Source organism: Phyllostomus hastatus, unplaced genomic scaffold (genome assembly GCF_019186645.2).
Source record: "Phyllostomus hastatus isolate PE091 unplaced genomic scaffold, TTU_PhHast_1.1 phas_contig_1162, whole genome shotgun sequence".
In the NCBI taxonomy this organism is placed as follows: Eukaryota; Metazoa; Chordata; class Mammalia; order Chiroptera; family Phyllostomidae; genus Phyllostomus; species Phyllostomus hastatus.
The window spans coordinates 1,013,780-1,041,356 of record NW_025333537.1 but is presented as its reverse complement, the minus strand read 5'-3'; the positions used below and the strand labels follow the sequence as shown (position 1 = coordinate 1,041,356).

Sequence of the window (27,577 nt, the reverse complement as noted above, 5' to 3'; positions counted from 1 at the left end):
AGGCTGCGCTGGGCCACGGCCACGCCCCGCCCCCGATGGTGGGAGTCCCAAGTGCGTGAGTGTGCCCCTTGAGCTTCGGTGGAATGGAGCTCTTGCTTCCTCCCTCCTGAGCTGGCCCCGGGACCAGCGAAGGGTCCGTCCGCGGGGACCGGCTGTCCTCACGGGCTGAATGCATTTGCCGGCGGGGCAAGATGCTTATGAAACAAGGCACAGTCTGCCGTTGGAAGGGTTAAACGTCTTTAGAAAATAACTCAGAGGAGAGGAGCTAATTCCTCGGCAGTACCAGACACACAAGCTATTTCCCTATCAGATTCTTCAGCCTTGGCCTTCAGCGTTTTTAGGGGAGAAACAGCTTGCACAGCAGAGCCGCCCACGGATTCCTCAGGGATGGGGACGAGCCGCTCGGCGTGGGCCCGATGAGCAGCGGCACCGAGGAAACGCGAGTGACTTGGATATCCCTTTGTGGTCCCCGGCCCCTGGCGCCTTACTGAGGCCTGGGCTGGGGGCCGTGACATTTATGAGAGACGTGGAATCCTGCACGCAGTGGCCTTCTAGTCAGCACTAGGCCTTTCAAAGGGGAAAAAAAATATCAAAATAAGATTCTGCCGAGGCGATGACTTATTCCTCTTCCCTGGATGGTTGTTTCCAATTATCTTTTTAATGAAAGCTTCATACTTAATCAATAGCGGTTTTGGCAGAACCCCGCCGCCTGTTGTAATATATGAACTGGTGCCGTCATCACTTGGAGCATTGATTTCTTTTTTTTCTTAGAGCAGCTTTTAGGACTCACTAGCTTGTGAAATTAATACAGTCATTATTGAAGCAATCTGATAGGTAATGAGTCGATCGTGTCTTTATTTCAATGAGGCTAATTGCCTTGGTGTCCCCGGCTGATATGAAGTGTTCTGTAAAGTGACAGAGGGCTGCAAACCGGAGTGAGCTCCGGCCGGGTGTGCTAGTTCTTATTTTCCCATCGAGAGAGGGTTTTCGGCGAGCCAGGCAGAGTGGTCACCATTGCAGAAAACACGTTTAGGGGGATGGAGACGATGAGGAGACCCTTTGTTCCACCTGGGACTGAATCGCGAGTCACCCCCAAACTCTGGGGGAGTGTATCGTGACGGATGGGGACATGCAGCCTCGTGTGGACCTGGAGGACCCGTGCAGGAGATGCGCTCAGGGTGTGGGGTTCCAGTTGCTCACTGGCTACGTGAACTTGAATCAATGATGTGATCTCTCTGAGCCAACAGATCCCTCATAGGGTCTTTTTTGTGGACGGGGGGGGGGTGGTGTTAAAATGAGAGGAAGGAGAAAGAGCTTTGAAAAATGTAAATGCCATGCAAATGTTAATTACATTCAGTGATAATTGTAGTCTTGTCTGGAGTCAGATAGAGGGAAGTAAACCTGGTGTTGCTGCCCGCTGTGGAGGATCACAGGGGAGGGGGGGAGGCTGCCGTTTTTAGCCTCAGTGTCTCCCTTCACAAAGCAGGGGAGGGGGTGGTTCATAATAACCGCCATATAGGACTGTGCACGCGAAGTGCTCTGTGCGCACAGCAAGCAGTCAGCGCGGACCCAGAACGCAGTCAGGGCTCCACGAGGTGCCAGCCATTAACTGACAGTGTCACTGTGTGCTTGGCGTCGCCACCGACGGGGCTGGGGCTGTCCAGTGCTCCCAGAGACACTGGACACGGCCGGGGTTCCAGGCCACGCCGGCACAGAGACGCACAGGCTGCAATAAGAACGGGCACAAGAGCATCTGCAGAGCCACCCCTCCCCCATCTCGGACTCAGAGCCCAGCCGACCCCCTTGCCTTTGTCTCTGGGGCGGGGGCGGGGTGGGGGGGACCAGCTTTGGTGGGAGCAGGCCTGGCCCCGAGCCTCAGGTCCTCTCAAACAGTCCCTTTGTGTTGCCTGCGGTCGATCCGAAAGCGGCCCTACAGGGGGCCGGGGAGGCATCGATCAGGCCGCTGCCGCGGAGGCCTCATCCATCATTGATGAGGCAGGGCCTGGAAATGTGGCTGTTTTCCTCTAGATACCCGAGCGCCTCCCGGGGCCGGCACCGGCCTGGCCCTGTCCTCTCCTGACCAAGGAGGGCTGCCCTCACTTCCCTCACGTTCTCTGCTCCCTCTTATGAGGCAGGACCACGTATTTCTAGGGCACCCCCTCTCTCGGCCAGTGGCATTTATTAAAAATGCACATTCCCAGGCCTGACACCAAACCCACTCATTCCACCTTTCCTGGGGTGAGGCCTGGGAATCTGCCTTCGCCACACTGCCCTGGTGATCCTGGGACACAGCCAGGTTTATGGGGGCCTGTCTTAGCGGTGGTTCCTAAAAGAAAGTGTGCTTGAACCCTGTGGGGATGGCGCTAAAATGCTGGTTCTGATTCAGCGGGTGTGGGGTGGGGCCCAAGAGTCTGCATTTTTAACAAGACCTTCCTCGGCTGTCATGAGGCTGCTGGTGCGTGGACCACACTCTGAGTGTTTGGGGGTCAGAGGCAGGGAAAGAGGAGCTGTCGGGAGGCGTGATGCTTTGATGATTTAGACCCCCCCAGTCCAGGGCCGCTGCTAACAAGTATTTCAGGTGGACGCCAGGGTCCCAATGGCAGCCACCTTCGTCTGGCTGGCTTCAGCCTGTCTGCTTCAGCAGGGAGGTCACCGCTGCTCTCTCTCCTGCCAGGTTTTCCTGAAGGCGGGTGTGGTCTCCAGGCTCGAGAAGCAGCGAGAGAAGCTGGTGTCTCACAGCATCGTTCTGTTCCAGGCCGCCTGCAAGGGCTTCCTGTCGCGTCAGGAATTCAAGAAGCTGAAGGTACAGCAGCATGGCTGGTGCCGCAGGACCCCGGCAGAGGCATAGCATCCTGGGGGAGCACCGTCCATGCCGGTCCGGGGGCCGAGACCCCGAACTTCTCACACTTGCTCTCGTGCATGAGCCCCTGGGGAATAGCGTTCACGTGCGGTTCTGGTCCTGTGGGGCCGGGTGTGCACCGGGGCCGCATGTCTCCCACGATGGTGCCGATGCTGCCAGCCCGAGAATGCGCCCCGAGGGGTGAGACTTTGAGCGACCTTTTGCAAGGTGTGATGGTTGTTTCCAGGACATGACATCAGGTTACCGACGGTGCCAGCCCTGAGCTCCTTATCCATGAGGTGGGCCAAGGCTTTGTGGGCCAGCGTGTGATTTCACCCTGTCCCATCTCTCACCGGTCAGCAGATAGGGCACAGGCGGGGCATGGCCCCTGAGGCCTTGGGGGCCAGGAGGCCAGTGTAGAGTCCACAGCCCCGAACCACCATCTTCAGCGATCGCCAGAGACTGAATTTTCTCCCCGTAGTCTGCACCATGGAGAGGAGGCAGCTTGGCTCTGGAGACAAACAAGACCTATGTTCGAATCCCACCTCCACTGCTCGGTAGTTGGGGAAAGGCGAAATGGGACTGTGTGCACTTAGTGCAGTGCGTGGCACGTAGTAGCGGCTCAGTAAACACTAGCTGCTACTAATGCAGCATTGCGACTGTCAGTTACCCCTGCTGCCGTGGAGTTTCATTACTGTGCCTCCAGCTTTTGTGAATTTGCGAATTCAAGTACACGCACTAGGCAAAAGCAGGAAAAGGCAAGAACATTAATGATTTAAATATTGTGAGCAACCCCACTGGCCCACTGCACTCAAGTGGCTTATGCTTCGGGACGACTCGGGATAGAGGTGAATGAAGCGCCTGGGCTCCACCTTCAGCTGGACTGCCAGGGTTCACATCCCGACTCTGCCACGGAGACGCTGTGTGACGCCAGACTCGGGACCTGACCTCTCTGTGTCTCGGTTTCCCCATGTGTAACACTGAGGCAATAATAACACCTGCCTTCAGAGGGCTGTAGCGAGGACTGAGCTGAAGGGTGCAAGGTGCTCAGGGCGGTGCCGCACATTTCAAGAAGGGCTGTCCCAGCTGGGCATGCGCTGACTATGGGGATGGCATTGGGAGGGAGGGATTAGTCCACACGATTCCCTCCTCTGGAAAGAAGGATGAGGCCCGTGGCTCTCAAAGTGGGGTCTCCAGGCCAGCCGCATCCCCAAACACGGAGGATGTGTCAGCGACGAAAACTCTTGGCCCTGCCCCAGATCTACGGATCCGACCCTCCAGGGGCGGGACCCCGCGTCTGTGTTTGACACGCCCTCTGGGATGTTCTGGTGTGCGCGCAGGGTCGAGAAGCTTGGGATTCGTGTTGAATGCACTTAGAATGCTGTCCTGTCCATCCCCTAAACATCAGCTAACAACACGGTCACGGCCAGGTTCTAGTGGGCAGTCTCAGGGGTTTTCAAACGTCATGTTTGCCTCGTGTGGTCACTTTTGTATCTAATCCGATAGTAAGACACAACCCACTGTACACCGTGTTCTACTCCTCACCCTCGTGTGACTATGAGGACCAGACGGTGGCGTGATGCCGGATGCCGAGAGCCAGAGTCTGTGAAAGGAAGCCTTTTAATGTTTATGCATCTAACCCCTTCTACCGGACACAAACCCCTTCCATCCACCCCCTGCGCCACCCTCCGCCCTGTCGCTTTCCCGCCCCTTCTCCAGCTCAGAACGGACCCCCGATCTTCGGTCTCCTTCCCCTGCAGGTCCGTCAGCTGGCCTCGCGATGCATCCAGAAGAATGTGGCCGTGTTCCTGGCGGTCAAGGGCTGGCCGTGGTGGCAGCTCCTGTGCTCCCTCCGGCCCCTGCTGAGCGCCACCGTCGGGGATGAGCAGCTCCGCGCCAAGGAGGTTGGTGCACGTGCAGGCAGGGCGCCAGGGAGCAGTGCCCCCCCCTCTACAGACACCCCACCCTGGTGCTTGCCTCCGGCCCAGCACCCCACGCCTGAAACTTCTGAAGCTGGGCATGTTCTGCCCAAGAGCCCTGGCTGCCTGCCTGCCCCAGGGGATCCGCCTGCTCCCCGGCCTGGGAGCACCTACCACTCACCCCAGGGAGACCCGCTGGTGGGGCCTTCAAGTCCTTCAGTCCTTCATCTCCTTACCTCTCAGAAAACACTCCCCCTGCTGTCCTTCCTCCCCCTTGGCACCCACCTCGGCTAGCCACCATTTGGATGGATTTCTGGTTTATCCTTCCTGTTCTTTCTTGTGCAGAAATGAGCAAACACACCCGCACAGTTCCTTTCTTTCTTAGAATACCACATACACTCTCCCGCAACTGGAGTTTCTCACTTTCAGACATTTTTCGAAAATCACGCCATGTCTCTCTTCTTTTTAAATAAAGTGTCCCCATTCTCCTGTCTCGGCCACATGGCGCTCCTTTGTGTGCTTTGCTCCACGGTCCGTTGTACCTGCCTGGCGTGGGCGGTACAGTGAGCACAGCGCTGAGTCACACGCAGGAAAGTGACGTTCGGGAAGAGGGAGAGCTGAGCTCTCTGTCACACGCCGGCAGGCTCGGGGTCAGGAGTCGGATCAGGCAGGGCGCCGTTCCCAGGGTTTGCATTCAGCCCCTGGACTGGGTTGGGGTGGAGCAGAATTGCATGAGCAGAGACACTGATATTCAGAAATGGGGAAAGGGAGGGATGGAGGGAGGGAAGGAAGGAGAAGATGGGGAGGAGAGAGGGAGATAGAGAACAGAAAGGAATGAAGAAAAGTGGAGAGAGAGGAAGAATCCCTGTAGGAACGGAGGCTGGGGCGTCCCGCAGACAGGCTGGCCGAGTCTCCCGCTCCATCCTCCGGCCCCTCCTACCTCACTCCTAACACTGTTGCAACCTGTGCCTCTGGCCAACCATGGCTTCTGTTGCGGTGCTTGTTTCCGCAGGAGGAGCTCACCATGCTGAAACAGAAGCTAGAAAGATCGGAGAAGTCTCGGCATGAATTCCGGCAGAACTCAGACCTGCTGGAGAGCAAGGTACCGCATGTGGCCTGTGTGGGTTCCGGGCGGGGTGAGGTCTGCTGCTGCGGAGGGTCGTGGGCACCGAACGCCACCTGGTACTGCTCAGGGTGCTCCAGGAGCCCCTCCGAGGAAGTGATGAGGTGCATGCTGCCGTTCTCCCCACGTTACAGAGGAGGAGACTGGGGTGCAGGGATGTGAAGTATCTCCTGAGGCCGCGGGACGGGCGAGTGCAGGCCTGAGGTTCCCCCTTGTGTGATCCGGCTCCAAAGCGGAGAGTTTCTGAAGTCCCAAAAGCACCACTCACAGGGGCGCCATGATAAATTTGACTATTTTAATGTAAGAAATAAGCTTCAGTGTATCAAAGTGTAAAATGATGGCAGGTTACATAGGTGGAGATGAGATTTGCAACGTGTATCACTGACAAAGAGTATCCGGAACATGTAAGGAACTCCCTCATCTCATGGGAGAAAGGCAGCTCACTCCAACAGGGAGAAAATGGGCAAAAAAAAAAAAGAAAAGGGAACCTGCCGTGCCCAAAGGTTTGAAGAGTTCAGATGTGCTGGAATTCACACAGCCAGGAAACTCACGAAAAGATGCTCAACCCAACGAGCAATCAGGAGGCGCAAAGTAGCACCACCGGAGGGACCAGTTCACGCTTCCGACGGGCGGGGTCGGGAGGCCCCCATGCTGGCAAGGGTCCGTGGCGGCGGGACCTCGTAGCCACCGCCGCTGGGAGTGGGGCTCGGCGTCACGGTAGATGGCCGCGTGTTAGGATTCCCGCCTCCTCCTCCCCAGCTCCTCACCCTCCCTCTTTTGCCTTTTCTCCCTCCTCTTCCTCCTTGTTTTTAAACGTTATGTGTATGGTTGAACATGCAAATAAGTGCACACGTCCTAAGCTTGCATCTCCATGCATTTTTACAAAGCGAGCATGCTAAAGCAGCCAGCACCCAGAGTGAGACACAGGTCACTCCCAGGTCTGCCCATGTTCCCCACCCGCCCCCCCGCCGCCGTGCCCCATCTCAGCCACTACCCCCCAAGAGCGACCAGCACGCTGACTTCTAACACTATCGATTAGTTTTCTTCGGGGTTTGAACTTGACCTAAATGCAGTCAGAGGTGGGTACTCATTTGTGTCTGGTTTCTGTCGTCTGACATTCACGTGTGTGACATCCACTCGCGTCGCCGTGGAGGGTGGTGAGCCGCTCTTCCTCCCGGCTGCGTAGTGTCCCGCCGTGTGTGGAGTCCACGGTGTATCCAGCAAACCCACGTCACCCGGCTCCAGAGGGAGGAATTCTTCAACAGTTCACGAAAGCACCGGTCTCAGGGGGCAATGATACATTCGACTCACTGGAAGTTACAAATAAACTAAATGAACAATTTGGTGGTTCCCAGTGGTGAGCCATTAGGAACAAGCGCGCTGGGGGCATCTCTTGTACGTGACTCAGACGCACCTGGCCTACGCCCCTGTTAGGGATGCCCCCGGGGGCACGTTCGGCTCTGACGGGCGCTGCCAGGCCTCGTGCTACAGTGTTGGTGTGAGCACCCACCCCCACGGCACCGGGCGGCAGTTCCAGCGCCAGCCTGCTGCCTGCCCAGCACGTGGTGGGTGGGGTCTGTCTGCCTCCTTGAGCCACACTGGGGTGCGCGTGGCCGGGCCACACCCTGACTCTAACTTGCAACTTCCTGGCTCTCCTCTCTGGCCACGTGGTTTTGCACGTCTTTTCTGTTGTCTTTCTGACTGATTCGTAGCAATCCCTTTTATATGGTGGAGATGAGTTTAGTTGTCGGGTAGATGGGGTGCAGACTTCTTTTTCTGTTCCGTGGCTTGGCTTTCTGGAGGTGACCATTGGAAGCCGTCCCTTCAGAACTGCCCCAGGGCGAGGAAGAGGTCAGAGGGCGTCAGAACTCCCAAGCCTGCACTGGTTGCGGGAGACGAACTTGGTTTTGGTTCCATTCTGTATTGTAGCGATTCTCAGAGGCACGGTATTTTCCACGTCTTTACATCTCCGGGACTGGGATGTGTTTTAACAATCGGCGGAATCTCACTGCCCAAATTGGCGGCAGCTTCTTTCCTGATTGTCTGATTGTCGGTCACAGTGCACCTGACAAGCAACGGCAGCTCAGACTTGGTGACACGTGGCGTGTGGGGGCCCACGCACAATTTTATTTGAAGAAAGAGCTCTGATTCCCTTCCCTCCTCCCCCAGAGCTACCGCTGATTCATGTTGGTTGCTTTGGCCCTGGAAAGAGCATCAGAATCGCTGTTGACCCTGTAGCTTCTTCCCCAGGCCCGTCCTCCAAGGTCCAGGAGGGAATCCTGATGGAGGGTCAGTCCTTCACTGCTTCTTAAACCAGCCCGGAGGCACCCTGAGGTGGCGGTCTGGCTCTGGGACCGCAGCGGCTGCTGCACTTGCACGTGTGCCGGCAGCCCCCCGGAGGGCGGATTAGAACCTAGAGTGCTGCCCCCCCCCAGACACCCTGAGTCAGTGGGCTTGGGTGGTCCTGGTGCTTTACTCTGCCCAGTAGGCGCTCAGGTGCTGCTGGACCTGCGGGCCCAGGACCGCCCTGTGAGAAGCGTCAGGCGAGGGAGCAGACAAAAGGTATCTCCTTGCGTGTGGTTCCACTTTCTCCGGGCAACTGTCTCTCAGCAGCTGGGGAGCAGACACCCCTGAAGGGCCATGCATTGCGAAGGCGCCCCAGCCCCTCCGTTCGTGGCCTCTGCACCCCACCCCCTGGTCAGCGGGAAGGGCGAACAGTTGATAGAAACTTCGATGAAACTGTGTTGTGCCTCATCACTGGAAACTCTGTTTGACTAGGCTTATTAAAAAAAAACAAAACAACATTATTGCAAAATGATTTAAGTCCTTCATTTGCAACGGAGCAGAAGAGAAGATGAGGAGCCTTGGAGAAGCCGGCTATAAATATCCCTCAAGCGTGCAAAAATCTGCCTTCGTGCGAAGTGGGGTGCTTTATTTTCACAAGAAGTACCTGTAAGGCTGCGGGAGCTCATGAGGATATATGAGAGGGGTGTGTTTTCTTCTGTCTCCGGAATGTATTTTAGGCCTTTCCCAAGAACTTGTTTATGGCAAAAAGACGGAGGCCCACACACTCCAATGGGCGGCCTCATTAGTCGGAGAGGTGTCCCTTTTGGGTAATGCATTGCTGGGCACATCCTCGGGGACACAGCAGGGACTGGAGATGTAGGCAAGGAAGCTCATTTGCAGCGCACTGGGAAGTGTGGGCCCGACGGTCCTGAGTGTGGCTGCGAGCTTATCTCCAGGGAGGGAGGGAAGAGCCGGGGTCACGAGGTCAAGTGGTTCCTGAGTCCAAATCCCATCCCAGGTCTCCTGACCCCTGTTCCTTGCTCTGTCACTGCGCCTCCCTGGGGACAGAGGTGGCACGCCCTGATCCCCAGGAGAATAAGCCAGCCCAGTTTCCTCTGACCCAGCAGGTCAGGGTCTCTTGGGCCTTCCCTGCTGGGACATGCTGGGCAGGGTGTGATTGCAGCGGCCAGGGCTGCCGCGGCTCTGTGACCACGATGTGGGTGTGTGCACAGGTGACTGTGGAGGGGTTATCTAAAGGCCCCACGGAGGATAGCATAGCTGCAGTGTTCTTGCTTTGCGCCTCAGTTTCCCCATATGAACACTGGAGCTGCATCTCTTTTGTATCTGCCTTGCCACACAGATGAAGGAGCTGGGGACAGGGATGAGGACAGATAGGGACCTGAGCTGGTCCACCTGGGAGTAAAGGAGCAGAGGGTCGATCGGGACGGCTGGCTTTGGACCCTTAGCACTAGGGGATTGTGGGAAAACTCTTCAAGTCCCTGAGTGTTTGTGTCATCGGTAAAATGGTGGTGGTAATAGTTACAAATTCTCCTCCCTAGGATTGTGGGAAGGAGGTGCATGTGAAGTCATTATTACAGATTTCAAGCCTTCACACGTCACCACTGTTACGTATTTGAATTCTTACCACCCTCTCCCCAGGGCAGGCTGAATTCCTTGAAGATAATGATACATCTTAGCTGTTTCTTTACCTCACAAAGTACTCGGTGCAAATTGAATAAACAAATGAATGAATGCAATGATGATAAACGTAATAAAGTAACATTTAATGAGCAGTGTGTCTGTGCCAGGTGCACTGATAAATCCTTTGCCTACATTATCTGATTTCACCTTCAGATCAAACTGTAAGGAAAGTGTTGGCACCCCCATGCGTAGATGAGGGAAGAGAAGCTCAGAGAGATGGCAGGGTTGTCCAATACCGCGTAGCTGTTGAGCGGCAGAGCTGGGGTTGGAACCCTTGTCTGGCTGGCTCCAAACAGGCTGTGCTGGAGGAGGACCATCTACCCAGACCGGAAGCGGGGTCTGGGAGGGCTTCTTGGAGGAGGAGTCTTCAAGGAGAAGTGGGGGTTAGCCTGCTGACGAGGTGGGGAGGCATTCCAGGGGGAGGGCATGGCAAGGTCAGAGACGGAGCGTGGGGACGCACCTGGCTCCTGCTGCCCTGCTGGTTAGAGGGTCTCATGTGCGGGGGCGGTGGCGGGGGTTGGGGGGTGGTCCGACCATGAAGCTGAGCCAGCCCACGGGGGCACTGAGAGCCATATTAGAGGTTTGGATGCCATCCTGCAGGTGAGGGGCGGACCTGAGAACACGTCCAAGATGGGATGTGTGGGTGACAGTGTCCTAGGAGTTATTTCTCCTTGAAGGGTGGAGCTAGCAAACCTTGAAGGCTGTTTTAAATCTCATGAAAACCCATAACTGCCCCTTCCATCCCATGGCCAGTCGGTAATGTGTCATCTCCGTGTGTCCCTCTTGGAAGCATGACCCTTCTCCCAGCACTTTTACAAAAGTGTCCCCATTGCCACCAGAATGCCAGAGACTGTGGAGTGCTCCCTTTAACTCTGACTCACATACGTTCATTATCTCATTCAGGACATATTCTCTGAGCCCTCACGGGGCAGTCTGATGGTGCGGCCAGGAGCCAGGCTGCCTCCGTTTGTAGCCAGCTCCGCCGCTGGCTGGCTGGGGATCCTTGGGTGGGAGTCTGCGTCCTGGTGCCTCAGCCTTCTCAGCTGCAATCCAGAGATGTCGGTGCCTCCTCTTGGAGCTGCTGTGAGGGTGCTGTGGGGTACCCTGTGCTGGGCGCGTGGTGAGCGCTCTGTGCTGCTGACTATAATGAAGGTCACTGTTACTGTCACTTAGTAGCGGGCGATGAGACGACTGGGAAGAGAAATGCACAGGCGATGCCCGCACTGGCCCCCAGCGTCTCTGGGAGAGCCCCAGAGGCGGCCACTGAGCTGGAGATTTGTCCTGATTCTCCCCTAACGGCTGGGGCAGCTTTGGGGGCAGGCACCCAAGACTGGGGTGTGCAGCCACCGCTCACTGTCCTTGACGAACAAACCCCACACCGGCCAGCTGGCTCTGCGGTCAGGTCGGCCCTTTTCTGTTGATTCATTTTCTCTTCTCTCCTTTTTTCCCTGATTCTTTTTATCATTTTCTCGTTTAGTTTCTCAGGTTAACGGGGGTGGGGCTTCCCTTCTGCAGTGGGTCCACATAGGTTCCCTGTGGCCGTGGCTGTGGCCGTGGAGGGGTCCCGGTCTTGTCTGGCTGGTCCTTGATCTGTACCCTGCTTGCTGTTTAACGCGACCTCCCCGAGCCACTGCTCCGGGAGGATGACGGCACCTGCTCTGCTGACCCCCAGGGGCTGGGAGGTCGGAGGCCAGGGGACGGGGGACAGGGCTGGAGTAATAATAACCCAGGGCCCGGGACTCCTCTGCGGCTGATGAGCTATGATTTCAGCAGATCATTTCCCACTCAATGCCTCCGTCCTCCATTCTGTGGAGCGGGAATAACAAAACCACCCTCCTCGTAAGGGTTTAAAGAAGACGCCATACATGTCCCCAGCAATGGAGGAGTGTGAGCTGTTTCTCATATGAGCCTTAGGCACGGGCAGGGCCTGTTAGTTACATTGGAAAGAAGAGGGGGAGGGCGAGAGGGTGCCGTTTGCTCTCTGTGGGAAAGGTGAGTGGGGGGTCTCAAGAGTCCTTGAGTAGGAGAGCAGGGCAGAGTCAGGCAGGCCAAGATGTGGGCGCCCCACGTGTGGCTTTCTTATCTCCCCAGCTCGCTGGTGGGGTCCTTGAGGACCAGGGTCCGGCGCGCAGTAGGTGCTTGCGTGATGAGTGACTAGTGGCCATGACTGCTCTGGACCACGTGTGCTCGGCGTAATGTCGCCTGTTCCTCCAAACTGCAGAGGGCGCTGTGCTCAGGATGTGTGATCCTTTCGAGTGAATGGAAGGTCCACAGCAAATTCATTCGTTCCATCCTCAGTGTCTGGCAGACCCCGGAGTCACGGTCCCTAGGTAGAAAGGGGGTTCCGGTGATATGGCCAAGTGGTGTACCTGGGGGACATCTGGGAATAATCTGTGGTTAATTGGTCGGTGAGGAGTTTGCAAGGGCCCTTCCGAGTGTGTAAGCCGGGCTCTCCCCTTCGTTAAACTGCCTTCCGTTTTGCATTTGCCCAGCGGCTCTGGGTGTGGAGCCTGTCCCTCCCCTCTGTGGACGGAGCCGTTGGGCCCTGTGATGTGGGGACAGAGAGAGTCTGTGGCAAGGTCAGGGGCAACTTGCTTCTGCGAAGAGCACCTGTCATTTCCCCCAATTTGCAAAGGCTAATTGTCCTTTGGGCTCCTGACTTGGGTTCCGTGGAACACAAAGTTAATGCGTTAAAGCAATTTTGTGCTCCCTTTGCCCAGGCCGATTAGTGCAAATTAAATTTCACACTAATTGGCTGAGGTGGAGAGAATACCATCTTGATGTTTGAGATCAATGCTGAGCGCTGGGGGGAGGGGCGTGGCCGAGGAGCGTGGTCTGGGGCACTCCCGGATCGCAGTGACGCGTAGTTGGTGCCCATTGCCGATGGTCCCTCGTCCAGCTCCGGGGCCTCTGTGTGCCATAACCAGATCTAACCTATCTGAGGCCGGGATGAGGCCAAGGTTAGGAGACTCTACCGGTTCGTACGGCAGTAACTCTTAAACTTGGTTGTGCCTAAGAATCACCCTGGAGTACGCTGAAAATCCGATCCCTGGGTCCCACCACAGAGACGATAGTTCTGGGGATATAAGAACCCTGGAATCTGCATTTTAACAAGTGTCTCCAGTCACTGCCGTGCAAGTGTTTTTCCAGAACACAGGGTAGGGTACAGCAAATGAAAGCCCCATCCCAGAGCTGCTCAGGAGCACCCTGGGCGAGCCCCTCCCTCGGTGCCTGCGGGCCATCACCTGGGTCTGGGTTCACCTTCTGGCTCAGCCACTTACTTGCTGTGTGCCCCCAAAACACTCCCCTTGAGCTGTTTCTGTGGAAATCTGCGTTTCGGTCGGAGCAGTGGCTGGTGGGTGAGCAAGACGCGGGCGGGGGGGGGGGGCGGATGAGCTGGGAGAGGAGCGAGGGAAGGCTGCGTGGAAGGAGCACAGCAGCCCCAGGCTTTGCGGCCAGTTACTGTTTTTGGAGGTGTTTATTGTTTTTTGTTTTTCTGATTACAGAAGGGGTTTTAAAGCATCAACAATACAGAAATATGTCACCAGGAAATGGGAGATCCCCGTGAGCTCACCCTCTGGGGGTGGGGGTGGGGCAATCTCTATGACCAGTTTGGGGGTGGCTTTTTGTGTGCACATAAAAAGGGGAACAGACCACAACTCTGTCCTGCAACTTGGCTGTTCTTCCTCTTGGCAGTGTGTCTGGGGATTTTGTCATGTCAGAACACAGAGATCTGCATCCGCCCTCTTCACGGGGCAGCTGGGTGGTTTTGGGGACAATTGTGATGGGGACTGGCCTGGCAGGGCAGCTGGGTTCCACCGTGGAAGGGTCACGGTGTCCGCGTCACAGCATCGCACGGTCACCCCTCAGTGTGACCCCGAGGATCTGATGGGAGAGTGAGGTGTCTTGATGTCTTCATGCACTACGTTTTTTAGCGTAGAATCAGAATGACAGGACGGTAGACCCCACCCCATTCAATGCATTTTACAGCTCAAGTGCGCAAAGCTCCCCAGAGGAAGAGACTTGTCCAAGGTCACACAGCATATTAGTTGCTGTGTTTGGACTTGAACCCTATGCCTGGCCTCTATTTTTTTTTCCCCTTCCTTACCTCTGGACTTTATCCCCTGCCTGTACGAGGCCGTTCCTGAGCTTCTTGGTCATGAACAGTCCACACATATGTTTCTCTCCTCACTGTCTTTGGCCTAACCTTGAACCTGGAAGGCTGCGTGTCGGAACAGTGTTAGCACAGAAGCCCCGACCCCTTTGGCATCTGTACTCGGTCAGTTAATTGGAAAGAAAAATCAGCGCAAGGGAATTTGTGAAAAAAATAAATGCTTTTATTTTTAACTTTAAACACGTCCACCTTAACTCAGAGGTCAGACCACAGCCTTCGGGGGATGAGCCTCCGGGTCAAGCCCTTCCCTCCTTAAACCGTGTCTCTAAAACACGACCGCATGCTTTCCCGCTTTGATTTCTTCAAAGTGGGCAAACGGCAGAGTCATTGGAATGCAGGAACCCCACTTTTCAAAAGCAACTCACCTTTAAAAAAAGAAAAACCTTCCAAAGCATTTAACCTAGTTTCCACGGAACATCTTTGTCCAGTCCTATTTTATAGGCTTATGCAATAGCCAGTTGAACAGGTAATTGTGATAAAGATGCAACAGGCGTCCGTGAGTGGGGAACACTCAGAATTGATATGCAGAGTGCACGGCTGTCGCCCGTCGCCACAGAGAGGGCTGCTGGCTGGGTGCTTCCTGTTTCCTGCGTGGTGCGCGTCTGTGAGTGCATCTCATTGAGGGAGAGCCCATCGGTCGGTCGGTCCGGCCAGATGGCACCTGGAAGGATGGCTAAGGAGGGTCTCTATGAGCGTAACTTCTTTTTAATGGAACACGTACTCTGTGCCAGATACGGAGCTAAGCTTCCTGGAGATTATCTCACTTAGTTCTCAAAACAAATCCATAAGCTAACAACGCCTGGCCTGCAAAGCTGAGAAGGTGAAGAATCAGCCCCTGTGTGGTTCAAAGTCACACAGCTGAGTGAGTGTCGGGCCAGGACTCTGAGCAACCAAGAGCAAGAAATGTCCGATGTTTGTGTTCTTAGCCACGTCATTCCATGGAAGGGTTGCCTGGCCCCGAGAGCCAGTGATTTGTCCAGTGCAGGGGTGGAGGGCGGTCCTGTGGGGTGCGTGAGGGGGCAGAGGTGTTGGCGGCCCCACCGGGTGACACTGCTTTCACCCGCTTTGTCCCAGATTGCTGACCTGACCACAGAGCTTGCTGATGAGCGCTTCAAAGGGGACGTGGCCTGCCAGGTGCTGGAGAGCGAGCGGGCAGAGCGGCTGCGGGCCTTCCGGGAGGTCCAGGAGCTGAAGGTGGGTGGTCCAGCGTGCCGGGGGGCGGGGGTGTGGGTGAACAGGCTGCGCTCTGTGCTTGCATCTGGGACCAGAAAGCCTCCGTGAGATGCACATCTGCACTTGAGGTCCTGGGGGATGTTTGGGCCTTACTGAGGTTTGGTCTTGGAGGTGCCCCGGCTGAGGAAGGTGCAGGGGGGGGAGGTCCCTGGCTGTGGAGGTGCCCCAGTGAGGGCTGTGCAGGGAACGGCCAGTCAGGAGTGGGAGGCGCCTCGGTGAGGTGGCCAGCTGTGGTCGGTCTGACACCTTGAACTTCTCTTCCAGAGCAAGTATGAGCAGGTCCAGAAGACTTTGGGAGAAGTAGAGAAACAGTTGGAAGAAGCCCAGCAGAAAATTCAGTTGAATGACTCGGAAAGGAGTCTCACTGGCGGAGGTGAGCGGATTGGAGCCCTGGGATTGGAGGCTGGAGGCAAAGCTGTTCTCTTCTTTCTTTCATTCCTTCCTTCGTTCCTTCATTCATTCATTGACTCACCCACCCACCCATCCACCCATTCACACGAAGGACTTACTTTGCACCAGACACTGAGTTAGGGGCTGAGACGCTGGCAGAGCAGACACAGACCCTGCCCTCCTGGAGCTCCCAGTTCAGCGGAACAGGCCGGCATTCAGCACATAAGCCAACAGCATCCCAAGTAGTAAACTAGCAAGGCGACAGGTGCAAAGAATGATAAAAAATAGTGGCTCTATGGCAAGGTACCTTTATATATAAATACATGTTATATGTCTATATGTCTATATAATGTTTATATAATGTCTATATGTCTATATAATATGAATTTATATAATGTGTATATAAATATATATGTATTTATATATAATATATACATTATATTATATACTAATATGATACACTTTATTATCACATGTTATTGTAGTTGTGTGTAATATATAATATATGTTTATACATAAATATATATTCATATGTTTGAATATAAATACATATGAATATTTTTAATATACACCTTGAGGAAGACAGGTCAGTGGTTTAAAGTGAAGTCTGTGGAACTGCACGTCTGGATTTGAATCTAGAATCCATCCTTATTAGCTGGGTGGCTTTGGGCACAGAAATTGTGGTGTCTTTGTTTTTCCCAAGTGGGTGTGGCCACAGGTGGCACCCAGAGAGCGTTCAGCCAGGTGCGTGGCGCAGAGCGCCGGGCAGCCGTTCGCTCCTTGTCGTTGCTGCCGTCAGTGCTGAGAGTGGGGTCACCACCCGTGCACGTAGCCTCTGGGGCAGAAACCACCGCCACCCTCATGGAAAGGCGGTGTCTAGTCCTCAGCGGCTCCTGGACAGTTTGGTGGGAGAGAAGGTGGGGGAGGGCCCTGGACCACCCGGGAGAGGCGAGCCCAGCAGAGCCAGGGGCTCCCGGTGCTGTCCGTCTCACGCGGTGCCCGGGGGCTCTGTGCCGTGGTCGGAGGGGCCCGGCGACCTCTCTGTCAACTCCTCTGCCCAGGCTGGATGCGCTAGGTGAGCAGGCTGCCCGGAGTGTCCATCAGCTTTCATAAAATGTCGACACCCTTCCTGCAGTGCCCCCAGAGGACCGCTGCCCTAGAGGTGTCGGGGATACTCAGGGCAGGGGAGGGCTGGAGGCGGGGGAGGAGAGGCACAGTGCGCGTTTGCCACCTTCTGCTCCCTGCTTGTTCTGCTCTCACCCAGGTCCCCACCCCACCCCTCCCCCCGGGCCGGCGCTCACCAGGGAGGCTGGGACTCTCTGATCTGGGACACCCACCAGGGCATGGGGCGCATGCCGGGAGTAGGAACGGCGTTTGCCCAGGACCCGCAGTGGGGGACGGCACGATTTTCCGGAAGAGCGCTAGCTGCAGCTCCATCCCGGCCGTGACTCGTGTAAATGGTCCTCTCGGCTCGTTGTCCTGCGGAGAGATGCGGGGGTCGCATGAGAGGGGAGACGTGCTCGCTCACGAGTACATTAGTCACGATGCTATATGGGCTTTCGGTGCCGGGTGCTCGTTTCCAGGAAGCCAGCCCACAAATATTTTGTTTTTCATTATGCAAGTAATACATACTCATTATAGGAAATTTCTAAAATATAGGAAAGTTGGAGGAAGCCATAAAACACTTTAATCACGCCACTGCATTGCCACCACAGCCTCCACCATGGATCAAGCCGGGGCATAAATTACTAAAAGTGTCTGTGTCCTTCTCCAAGTGTGGTGAAGTATGTGAAGAGAACCTTTTGTGGCGTGCATCCAGCACGGAGCTGGACTCGTGTGGGGTCGTAGAAGAATGTTCGTTGGGCCCTGCTTTCAAGAAACTTGCAAAATAAATGGAGAGGTCAGAAAAATCCAGGAAAAAATGTAACTAAATGTCACTGGGTAGCGAGGGCTGAATGATACATACTGATGAAGAATGGCTCCCACGGGGCGGGGGTTGGAGGCGGAAATGAGCGTGGGGAGTGGAGAGCAGCCCCTCATCTGCCCAGGTCGCCCCTCACGTCGCTCGTTCTGCAGCACGTCACGGCGCGGGGCACACGGTTCAGCAGCAGACACGCTGCCTGCTGCCTCTTGCCTGTGCGGGCCGTGCTGTTCGCCACGCGTAGTGTTTTTCTTAGGGGAGAGACAGGGTTTGGTTTTGTTTTTTCCCGCACCATGATATTATTTATCTTGGTGAAAACTTGAACAAGCTTACTCCTTACAGTGATGTCATTCTTCTGTTTGGGTTAGTTGTACGGGAATGTCTACTGGGATCACGTCCTCGAAGGCCTCAGTCCTACCACACACATGCATCGTCAGTGTCCACCTACCCCTGCTTGCCCACCTCTCCGTCTACCCTCTCATCCGTTTATCTATGCGTGTATTAATTCCATCCATCCATGCATCCGTGCGTCCACCCATCCGTGCATCCACACATATACCCATCCACCTAGGAAATGAAAGTTATGGAGCATCTCTGACATGCCAGGCATGGTGGTAAGACCTGGAGACACAGTGATGAACAGAATTACGTTTGCTGCCCGTAGGAGTTCAAGTCCTCTTCTAGCTGTCCTTAAGCTTCCCGTTTGAGAGCCCTCATCCTGTCGGCTCTCAGTACGTGTGTCTCCTCCACTAGGTTCTCCTGGGAGCTGTGATGCCTCCGTGTTCATTACCCCTGGTCCCTGGTGTGGGGTGGTGTGCTCCATAAGTGTTCGGAGTGGGGGCAGGTAGACGAAAGAAATGATAATAAGTGGGTGGATGGACGGATGAAGACTGGGTGTGGCCTCTGTTTTCAGATTTCCACTTCTGGAATGTGTTCCAAAACTCTGTTGTTTCACAGGACATTACTTTGTTATTTACATGGTCAAAAGAGCCATCATAATTTGGTCTAGCCTATCCTATCCAGCCAAAGAGCTTTCAACAACCAGCAAATGACTTTTTCAGATTTTTATCAAATCAAAGTGTGGTTCTGTTATCTCGTGGAGACAGCCTGTGATCAGTGTCTCTGCTGCTCTTCCTTCGGTGGATACTTTCCTGCTCACTGATTTGTTCATTCAGCCAACAGCCACTCATTGCATGCTCTGTCGCCCAACACGATTGGCCAGTAGGACCATACCAGTTGGTGAGCTTGTGTCAGTGCGGGGAAACTTCTTGTGGGGAACTCTTCTAGAGGGTATTGGGGGTCCACAAATGACTAAAACTCCCCCCCTGCCCTCAGGATTGTTTTTTGTTGTTTTTTTTTTTTGAAAAAGAAAGGTATGTGTCCACTTGTGGAGAAATTGCAGCGTATAAAACAACTGAGCTTAGGATAGTGAGCCTTCAGTTTCGTGAGACAACTAGGGGTGGTCAGGACAGGCTGCCCGGAGGAAGTGGCTTGTTTCTTCTTTTGAAGTTTGGACCTAAGCAAGATTTCCTAACCCGAGGTCCAAGGTCAAGCCCCGGGAACTGTGCTAATGTCGTGACATTGTGTACAAATAAATGGCTAAGAAGGGAGCCGCCCTCATTCACCCGGCCTTCCGTCCCGGTCCCCCAACTTTGTTGAACAGCGGACGAGTGGCAGGTGCGCTTCGACTGCGCGCAGATGGAGAACGCGTTTCTCAGGAAGCGTCTGCAGCAGTCTGAGGAGAGGCTGGACTCGGAGCTGACGGCCAGGCGGGAGCTGGAGCAGCAGGTAAGAGGCAGCGGGTGGGCTGGTTCGCGGAGGCCCCAGAGAGCGTGTCGGTTCTTACGGTTCTTACGGTTCTTAACGCCACCCCCCCCGCCCCACTCAGGGTGGGCAGGGAGAAGGAACACACTGACCACCTCATGTTTTCCCACCTCCCCTGTTGTCACAAGTGCTGGTCACTTGGGATATATGCAAAATATTTCCTCTCCCAGTGGCATTTGATGCTGGGAAAGAATTCTCTGTGTTGTAACGAACGTGAGCATGAACTCAGGAGGTCTGAGTTCGAGTTCCATTTCTGCTCTGACCTTGTGGATATCACTTCGCATGTTGAGCCTCAGATTTCTCTGCAATAACATGATCGTAAGAGCCTGTAACAACACTCAGGTGTTATTTGTGGCCATCGCCTCCGTTCTAACCTGCCCCTGGCATCTCTCCTCTGGACCAGAGCGGCAGCCTCCTACCTGGTCTCCTGGCCTCCAGCCTCTCCCCGCTGCCACCCGCCACGCTGCAGCCAGAGGCTCCTCTGAGACTCCCCCAGACTGTTCTGTTACCCCAAGTCATGCTGACTCTCGTGGCGGATCGAGTCCTTGTGCGTTTTGTAGATTCCGACTGTGAGCTCCTCTTCTCTGTGTTCCTCTGCGCCCGCCAGGGGGCTGCCCTGCATTGTTCCTTGTCCTGCTTCTGACTCTTGTGGTAGATTTCTGTGTGTGTGTGTTTAGCTATTTCCTTTTATTGTGAGTTGATCTTGTTTTTATCTTTGTAACTTTCCATCGATGAGAGGGGCGTCTCGCTCACGGGGCCGTGGATGTGTCCTTCAGAAGCAGCTCTTCCGCACTTGCCTCGGCAGCGGCCCCCGAGATGGTGGGAAATGCTCGGTTCCGGGAGTCCGCAATGTTCGCCAGGCACCCACTGGTGCTCCCAACCCACGTGAGGTCCAGACCTGGGCTTTGATTTCTCACGGGGACGTTTGCTCCCCAACCCTGAGCTTTCTCACCTCCTTGCAGGCCAGAGGGTGGAACTTTCGGTGCCCCTTCTCACTGGGGCGCAGCTCTCGGAGGGCCCTCGCTTCATCCAAGGGTGTTTATTCCAGCTCCCCAGTGTGCTCCAGGCTTCCAGCACAGCCTCTGTCCTCAGGGACGTTTCTGTATCTGTCGGCTGCTCCCCTCTGCCCCCTGGCTGCCGTAATGTCAGCATGTACCATTATGGCTCCAGTCACGTGTCCTCTGTCTTTCTGATGTTCTGCCATTTCCCCTTTGTTCTTGAAAGTGCCCCTTGCCATCACAAATATAATGTAATCTTACGTAGCGTTTCCTGAGGAATATGATGCTAGGTTAGCCTCTTTGCCTCCTTTGCATTGTCTCCAGCCGCCCGCAGCCTGCATTGTAACCAGTCTACACTGTAGCCAGTGGTAAGCAGGTCAACCAGCTCTCTGAACATAAGCGCACAAGCAGGCCAACGCGCCCCCTGAGGGATAGCATTGGCCAGCTGCCAATTTCTGCGGTGTAAATTTCCCCACCGTGGCCAGTTTTAAGTTACGATCGTGTTGTCCCTGAATGGAGGGTTGGGAGGTGATGCTCAGAAGCAGCTCTCATAAGGTGGTCTCAGCCAGCTTCGGCGCAGCACTGAGCACGGCCATGCTTGTTGTTTACGGCTGCCAGCAAAACCGAGAGGAAGGCGCAGAGATTTCCCGTGCACCCCCCACCCCCACTATCAGCATCCCCACCAGGGGGTACATTTGCTATAACCAATGGACCTACATGACATGTCACTGTCACCCGCAGACCGTACATGAGGCTCCACTCTCCGTGTTGCACGCTTCATAGGCGTGGGCACATGTCTGATGACACGCATCCACCATGAGATTCACACAGAGTCGTCTCACCGCCCTGGAATTTCCCCAGGCTTCACCGTTCATCGTGTCTCTCCCTCAGCCCCGGCCACCACTGATCTTCCCACTGTCTCCATAGTTTGCCTTTCCTAGACTGTCACACCGTTGGATCGTGTCGTCAGCAGCCTTTTCAGACGGGCTTCTGTGTTGTAACGTGCATTTAAGGTTCCTCCGTGTGTTTTCTTGGCTTGATACCTCCTTTCTTTGTAGTGCTGAATGACATTCCATTGTTTGGAGGTACCGCAGTTTGTTTACCCATTAAACAACTGAAGGGCAACTTGGTAGCTTCCGCATTTCAGCAAGCCTGAGTGAAGTTGTGGTACACGTCCATGTGCCAGATTTGGTGTGGGCATAGTTTTGTGCTCCTTTGGGTAAGTCACAGGGACCATGACTGCTGGATGATATGGTAAGAGAGTGTTTTGTGTTGTAAGAAACCACCAAACTGTCATCGAAAGCGGCTGTGCCGTTTTGCAGTCCCACCAGCAGTGAGTGAGAGTTCCTGTTGCTCCACATCCTCGCTGGCGTTTGGTGTTGGCAGCTTTCCGGATTTTAGCCAGTCTGATATGTGTGCGGTATGATCTCTTTGTTGTGTCATTTACGTTACCCTGGTGATCTGTGATGGGGCACATCTTTTCAAATTCTCCATATGTCTTTCGTGAGGCATCTGTTAAAGGTCTTTACCCCAATTTTTTTCCTATTAAACTTGGTTTTAATGAGTTGTTGCCCCAATTTCTAATTAAGTTTTTTTTATTGTAGTGCCTTAAGAGTTCTTTATATGTTTGGGGCCACAGTCCTCTGTCACATATGTTTTTTGGCAAATATTTTCTCTCCGTCTGTCTTGTCTTTTTATTCTCTTGATAGTCTTTTAGTCTTTTGCAGAGCAGGAATATTTAATTTTAACAAATTCTAGATTTTATTTATTTATTTTTAGAAATGGGAAGGGAGGGAGAAAGAGACGGAAAGAAACATTGATGTGTGAGAGATACATGGACTGGTTGCCTCTCACATGCCCCCAACCAGGCACCTGGCCCGCAACCCAGGCACATGCCCTGACCAGGAATTGAACCAGCGACCCTTTGGTTCGCAGGCTGGCACTCGATCCACTGAGCCACGCCTGCCAGGGCCATTTTAACAAATTTTAGATTATCAGTTCTTTCATGGATCATGCCTTTGGTCTCTAAAAGTCATCGTCAAACCTAGTGTTAATTAGGTTTTCCTTTATGTTACCTCCTTGAAGGTCTGTAGCACCTGCATCTGACATGTAGACCTGCAATCCACTGTAGCTGGTATTTGTGACAGCGGGAGGCCCGTGTGGAGGTCCCTCTCTCTGCACGTGGACATCCAGGTGTCCCAGCTCTGGGTGTTTGCTGGAAGACTCTCTTCTCCCTCGTTTCCCCTCGACTCCTTTGCCAAAGCCCAGCCGACTGCGTTTAGTGGGTCTGCTCCTGGGCCCCCTCTTCCCTTCCACCGCACTGCCTTTTTTTCCTCCTTCAGAAAACACCTTCTTCTTTCTCACCTCCGGGCCTCTGCCTGTGCTCTTTCCTCTTCCTAGAACAGTTTTTCTCTCCTCTACCTCCTTGTCTCCACCTGTTCTTAAGATCTCAGCTGTCATTCCCTCAAGAAAGTCTTCCCTGGTGCAGGTCAGGTTGGATCCCCCGAATTGTTTCTCCAAGTTATCAGCCTCATCGTGCTGTATCGTGATCATCTGCCTTTTTTTTTCCTTGGTCTCCCCAGTAGAGGCAGCCGTCCTGAGAGCGGAGGCCATATTTGCCTGTCTTTTTATTATGTGCCCCTCCTCCCTGTGAGAGAAAGCTATCGTGAGGTCACCTTGCCCAGGTGGGCCAGGGGGGGCTCACAGGGAATTTGTGAACAATGGGAGTGAGCCGCATTATCCTCCGCGGTGGCGATGGATCTACTCATCCCGTCCAAGACGGATGTTACAGTGCGGTCCTCCGAGAGACTTCCCGAGCCGTAGATAAACCCGGAGAGGTGTCCAGGCAGGGAAGCAGCCCAGTTCTTTCTCGGCGAATTATAAAGTCGGGTCAGGATCCCCAAGGAAAGGGGATAGTCATGCTACATTAAAAAGTAATAAAACCGCAACCTTTTCTGAGCAGCCGAATATAAGAAAACATCTCATTTGCCTTCAAATACTGAATTTAGAATTACAGGCTTCATTAACTCAGCGTTTTGCTTATTTAAAGCAACCCTTTAATGAGGCCATTTCTTCAAAGCGACGGTTCTGAGCTGCTCTCTCTCCCAGATCGAAACCGGGACCTTTGGGAGGCTGTCTCCTGGAGGAAGATGCGCGAGGCCTCAGCTTTCGGGGTGTTCACGGCCGGGCGCGTGCATGGCCGTGGACGCCAGCCGTCCAGAGGGCCACCTACCTGCTCTAACCTTTGAGCCTGTCTCCAGGGTTCTCTGCTGAGTTTTTCTTCGTGTGCCATTTCGGCTGCTTCCCGGCTCCCCCGCTCCCCAGCTCACGCCAGCTGACGGGGATGCTAATGGTCCAGCACTCAAGGGGCTGGGAGGGTGAGGCAGGGCAGGTGAAGGATCCGTGCGATGGTGGGCAGGAGGATTATTGAGAAGCATTAAAAGCCACCCACTGAGATCAATGGAGTGACCCCATTCCACCTCCGGGCAAACCGAGGCTCAGAAGCAGCTCCCACGAGTGACCTAGGAGGACCGTGGTCCGGACAGGGTCCCCACCTCCAGTGTCTGTTCTGTCTGCATTATGGCCGCTGCCCGGACTAAGCGGGGGACTCGTTCTGCTGCCCCCACAGCTCAGGGAGGTGCAGAGTGCTTACGAGGGGGCCAAGAAATTGGCTCACCAGCTGAAGAGGAAGTGCCGCCACCTGACCTGTGACCTGGAGGACACCCGCGTCCTGCTGGAGAACCAGCAAAGCCGAAACCACGAGCTCGAGAAGAAGCAAAATAAGTGAGTCACGGTCCACGTCGTCACCTGGGCGCTGGATGGGGGGGGGGTTGCTGCATTGGTGCCGGAGTCTTTTGGGGTCTCCGGCTTCTCCTCCTAAGCCCCCTCACTTCTGTTGGGGCTCCTCATCCATGGGGCTTACCTCCCTTGTCCTGGCCTAAATTTTCTCCCCCTCCCCTCATACCTCATTCCTGTAAGTTGCTCCCAAGAATCCAGCAAAAAATGATTCTTTTCTGTTACCCAGTCTCAGCTCGATTACCAACTGACCGTGTGGCCTCAAGGACATTTCTTGGCCTCTCTGGGCCTTGACTTCCCCATTTAATCCAGTGAAGAGTTGATAGTGGATGGTAAAGACAACTCAGCATGGTGGTGAGGGGTGCAGGTGCTGACGCCACACCACCCCGGGGTCAAGGCCCCACTGGGCCCCTTTCTATGTGGTGTGACCTCGGACAAGTCACTCCACCTGCCTCCAATGGGTAGGGGAGGAGAATGCGCCCCCTGTGGGGAGGCGTAGATGATACGGTTGGTGTGTCCAGTTGGACTGCATTCGGTTCCCCTCCGCCCCTACCGTCGAATGTGGAACGGGCCAAAAACTTGAGTCCCTGCCGTGTTCACTTGGGGTTTAGACTCTCCTATCACGCTAACAGTTCTGGCAAGGACTGGACCTTGTGCACAAGCAGGACGCCAGTCTTGAAGCTGCACCTCCTCACTGGTCCCCCTGGGGATGCTGTCACAGCTGCTGGCCAGTGGTGGCGGCGAGACTGGAACCCAGGTCCACACACTCAGTCTTCCTTTCACAAAACCTCTGCACCTGCAACGCTTCGATCCCGGGACACCTTGGCTGCTCGTGTGGTGAGGGCAGAGGTGCGCAGGGGTCCCTGTTTGGAGCCAGACGAGCCCTCATGGAGATTTTGTAGGAGGCCAATAGTTGGAACACAGCCTCTTTTGGAGGGTCCGGGATAGAAATACAGGAAAACGTCCCTACGTATGCCAGGGCGTGGCCTTGCTCTTTTCCCAGAATTGGCAAGCTGAATTATATTTGCATGGAGTGACATAGCTTTTGAGTTTCATCTGCATTAAACATAGTTTCCCTTCTCCATCCTTGAGCTTTCCCAAGCTGGCTTCTTCATCTGAAAAAAAAAAAATCTTTTGGGAGTTGTTAGCGTGCTCCCCACCCCACCCAAATGAGAGAGGCTCCTTCTCTTCTTCTTGATACCTGTTTCTTTCTCCACCTTCTCACGGGCGTTCTGGCTAACCCTGGTCCTTGCAGTGGGGGAAATGGCTTAGCCCTGCCCTGGTTGTTCCCTGGGTGACCTTCTCAAGTGACGCCTCCCCTCTGGGCTAGAGAGCGAGCGATGGTTTCGAGGGGTCCTTGGACTTTGAAGCAGCCCCGCAGTGCTGAAGAGTGGCTTCATCAGACCCACCTGTGGTCAAGAGGCGCGCAGTCTGTGGTCCCCCGGGTCTCTGCCAGCTGTGACGATCTTGGTCCCCACCTGTGGGGCCCACTTCTGTTCTGAGAGGCCCGTGGGGGTGCAGCTCTCATCACGGCTAGGGGTCTGCCCCTGGAGTTTAGGCAAGCAGAAAATTCCATCTCCCTGGGATTTCCCTCACCCTCTCGGGCAGCTTTGCTCACTCCAGGTACTTAAGAATCTCTCCAGGATGCACCCCGGAAGGTCCCCACGTCTTCATATTTACACTTCTTCCTCTTAACACTTGCACTGCTGCTGGGAGGCCCTCTGGCCTGTACCCTCTCTTGGCAGAAGTTAATTTATGTTGTGATGCTAATTGCCAACAGCAGCCATTATCTTTCTAGGTGGATTAGTGTTTCCGGTGAGGGCAGTGGAAGTCCCAGCCTCGTGGTGGAAACTCAGGCAGAGCGACCGTTGTGAGGGAGGGATCTAGAAGCCAGTGATGCTTCCTCATCTCTAAGTCTGGTCGCAGTGCAGATGCAGCAGCTTCCTCAGTTCTCTGGGCCCAGGGTAGAGGGGTGCCTACACCAGTTGAGTTTCCGGTCCTGACACTGCCTTCCGAGGTCAGAGTGGTCCAGAATAGTTCCATTCGGGGGTGGCTTCTTATTGCCATGGTTACCCCATGGGCTACAGAGCTCAGTTCCGAGGGCCGATGGAACTCCCAGCCTGCTTCCTTGGGGTAAGGCCTGTGCTGGGCTGTCTCCCACAGTCACCGGAGGCCGGGCCCCCGGCCTTTTCCTGGTGGGCTGAAGGGTGTGTGCAGATCCACCTGGCCTTGGTCGGTCGGTTTGTTCCAGAACTTAGGGTCTGTAGGAGCCATTCTTTGGCATGAAGTGGCCTGTTAAGCCAAGGGCTCTGTTGAAATACCAGCCACTGTCTGGCCCCCACTGTCTCTCTCCCCAGCTGTCCCAGGGCATGGGCGGGTGGTGGGGGACTAGCTAAGACAGGAGAGAACATGGGTTCAAGTCCGCTCCCACGACTTTGGTGATTTGGGCTAATCAGTCACTCCACTTTTCTTCTGTAAAATGGATACGAGAAGGCATGTCTTGCTTTGGGATTGCCGGATCAGTATTGTCATCACAATGCTTCCATTCAGAGGCAGCCAATAGCTCCCCTTGAACGGTGCCACCAACAGCCAATCAAAAAGCTCCTGGGAAGTTCCCATAGTAGGAGCAGCTCCCTCACGTGACCCAGGATTGGCTTTCTCAGGTGTCCGAGGCTCAGAATGACCATCTAGTATTAAAGGACATTGGATAAACTCGTAACAGGGAGACCTCCTTTTCACCGGGCCCCAAGCCCCATGCCCGGTTGGGCCATTCTGGTCACACCAAGCTCCCTGGAGCCCTACTATGTGGTCCAAGGGCGAGTGACCAAAGTCACAGCTCCTTGAGTCTTGGCAGAGCCACCTCTGTCGGCTTCCTCACCTGTGAGAGGGACCAAGGGCCAAAATGACCCCATGGGGTGATGTCAAGTCCAGGGAGAACTTCTCACTCAGTGGTCACCTGCAGGGGCAGGCGGGCCCCAAACGAGCCGCCCTGGACAGCCCTAACTAGGACCTTCTAGTCTGTGTGTGTCATCTGCTGGGGTAACAAAGGAAGACAAGACTGAATGGGTGACCGTCCAGCATTTTATCAGTAGTTACGTGCTCTGACATGGGTCATCAGCACACAACGACAGCACGTGAAGTATGAAATGTGGGCTCTCCCGTGCTTGGGTGGGTACCCACATTCATCCCTTCACCCGCCAGGGATCATGAGACAGCAGACCTCGGCCTTGCGGAGATAAAGGTTCTCGACATATTTTGGCAAACCAGATGGATCAGATTTTTCTGTATATGTTTTTTATTCTTATTCTCTATCAATATATAGTTTTATCCTGATTTTCATCTATTTTTACATTTTAAATAAGTATTTGGTATTT

The 27,577-nt window shown here is 54.6% G+C and overlaps 1 protein-coding gene across 2 annotated transcripts in view; it reads left to right on the top strand.

Moving 5' to 3' along the window:
* Positions 1-27,577, top strand: part of MYO18B (myosin XVIIIB) — a 225,154-nt gene that overhangs the window by 88,886 nt on the left and 108,691 nt on the right. For both annotated transcript variants that reach the window (XM_045843131.1, XM_045843139.1), the window contains exons 23-29: positions 2,675-2,803; positions 4,600-4,743; positions 5,771-5,860; positions 15,117-15,236; positions 15,540-15,648; positions 19,250-19,374; positions 24,037-24,191. In XM_045843131.1, the coding sequence (XP_045699087.1) occupies positions 2,675-2,803; positions 4,600-4,743; positions 5,771-5,860; positions 15,117-15,236; positions 15,540-15,648; positions 19,250-19,374; positions 24,037-24,191 (872 nt within the window). The remainder of the gene's footprint in view (positions 1-2,674; positions 2,804-4,599; positions 4,744-5,770; positions 5,861-15,116; positions 15,237-15,539; positions 15,649-19,249; positions 19,375-24,036; positions 24,192-27,577) is intronic.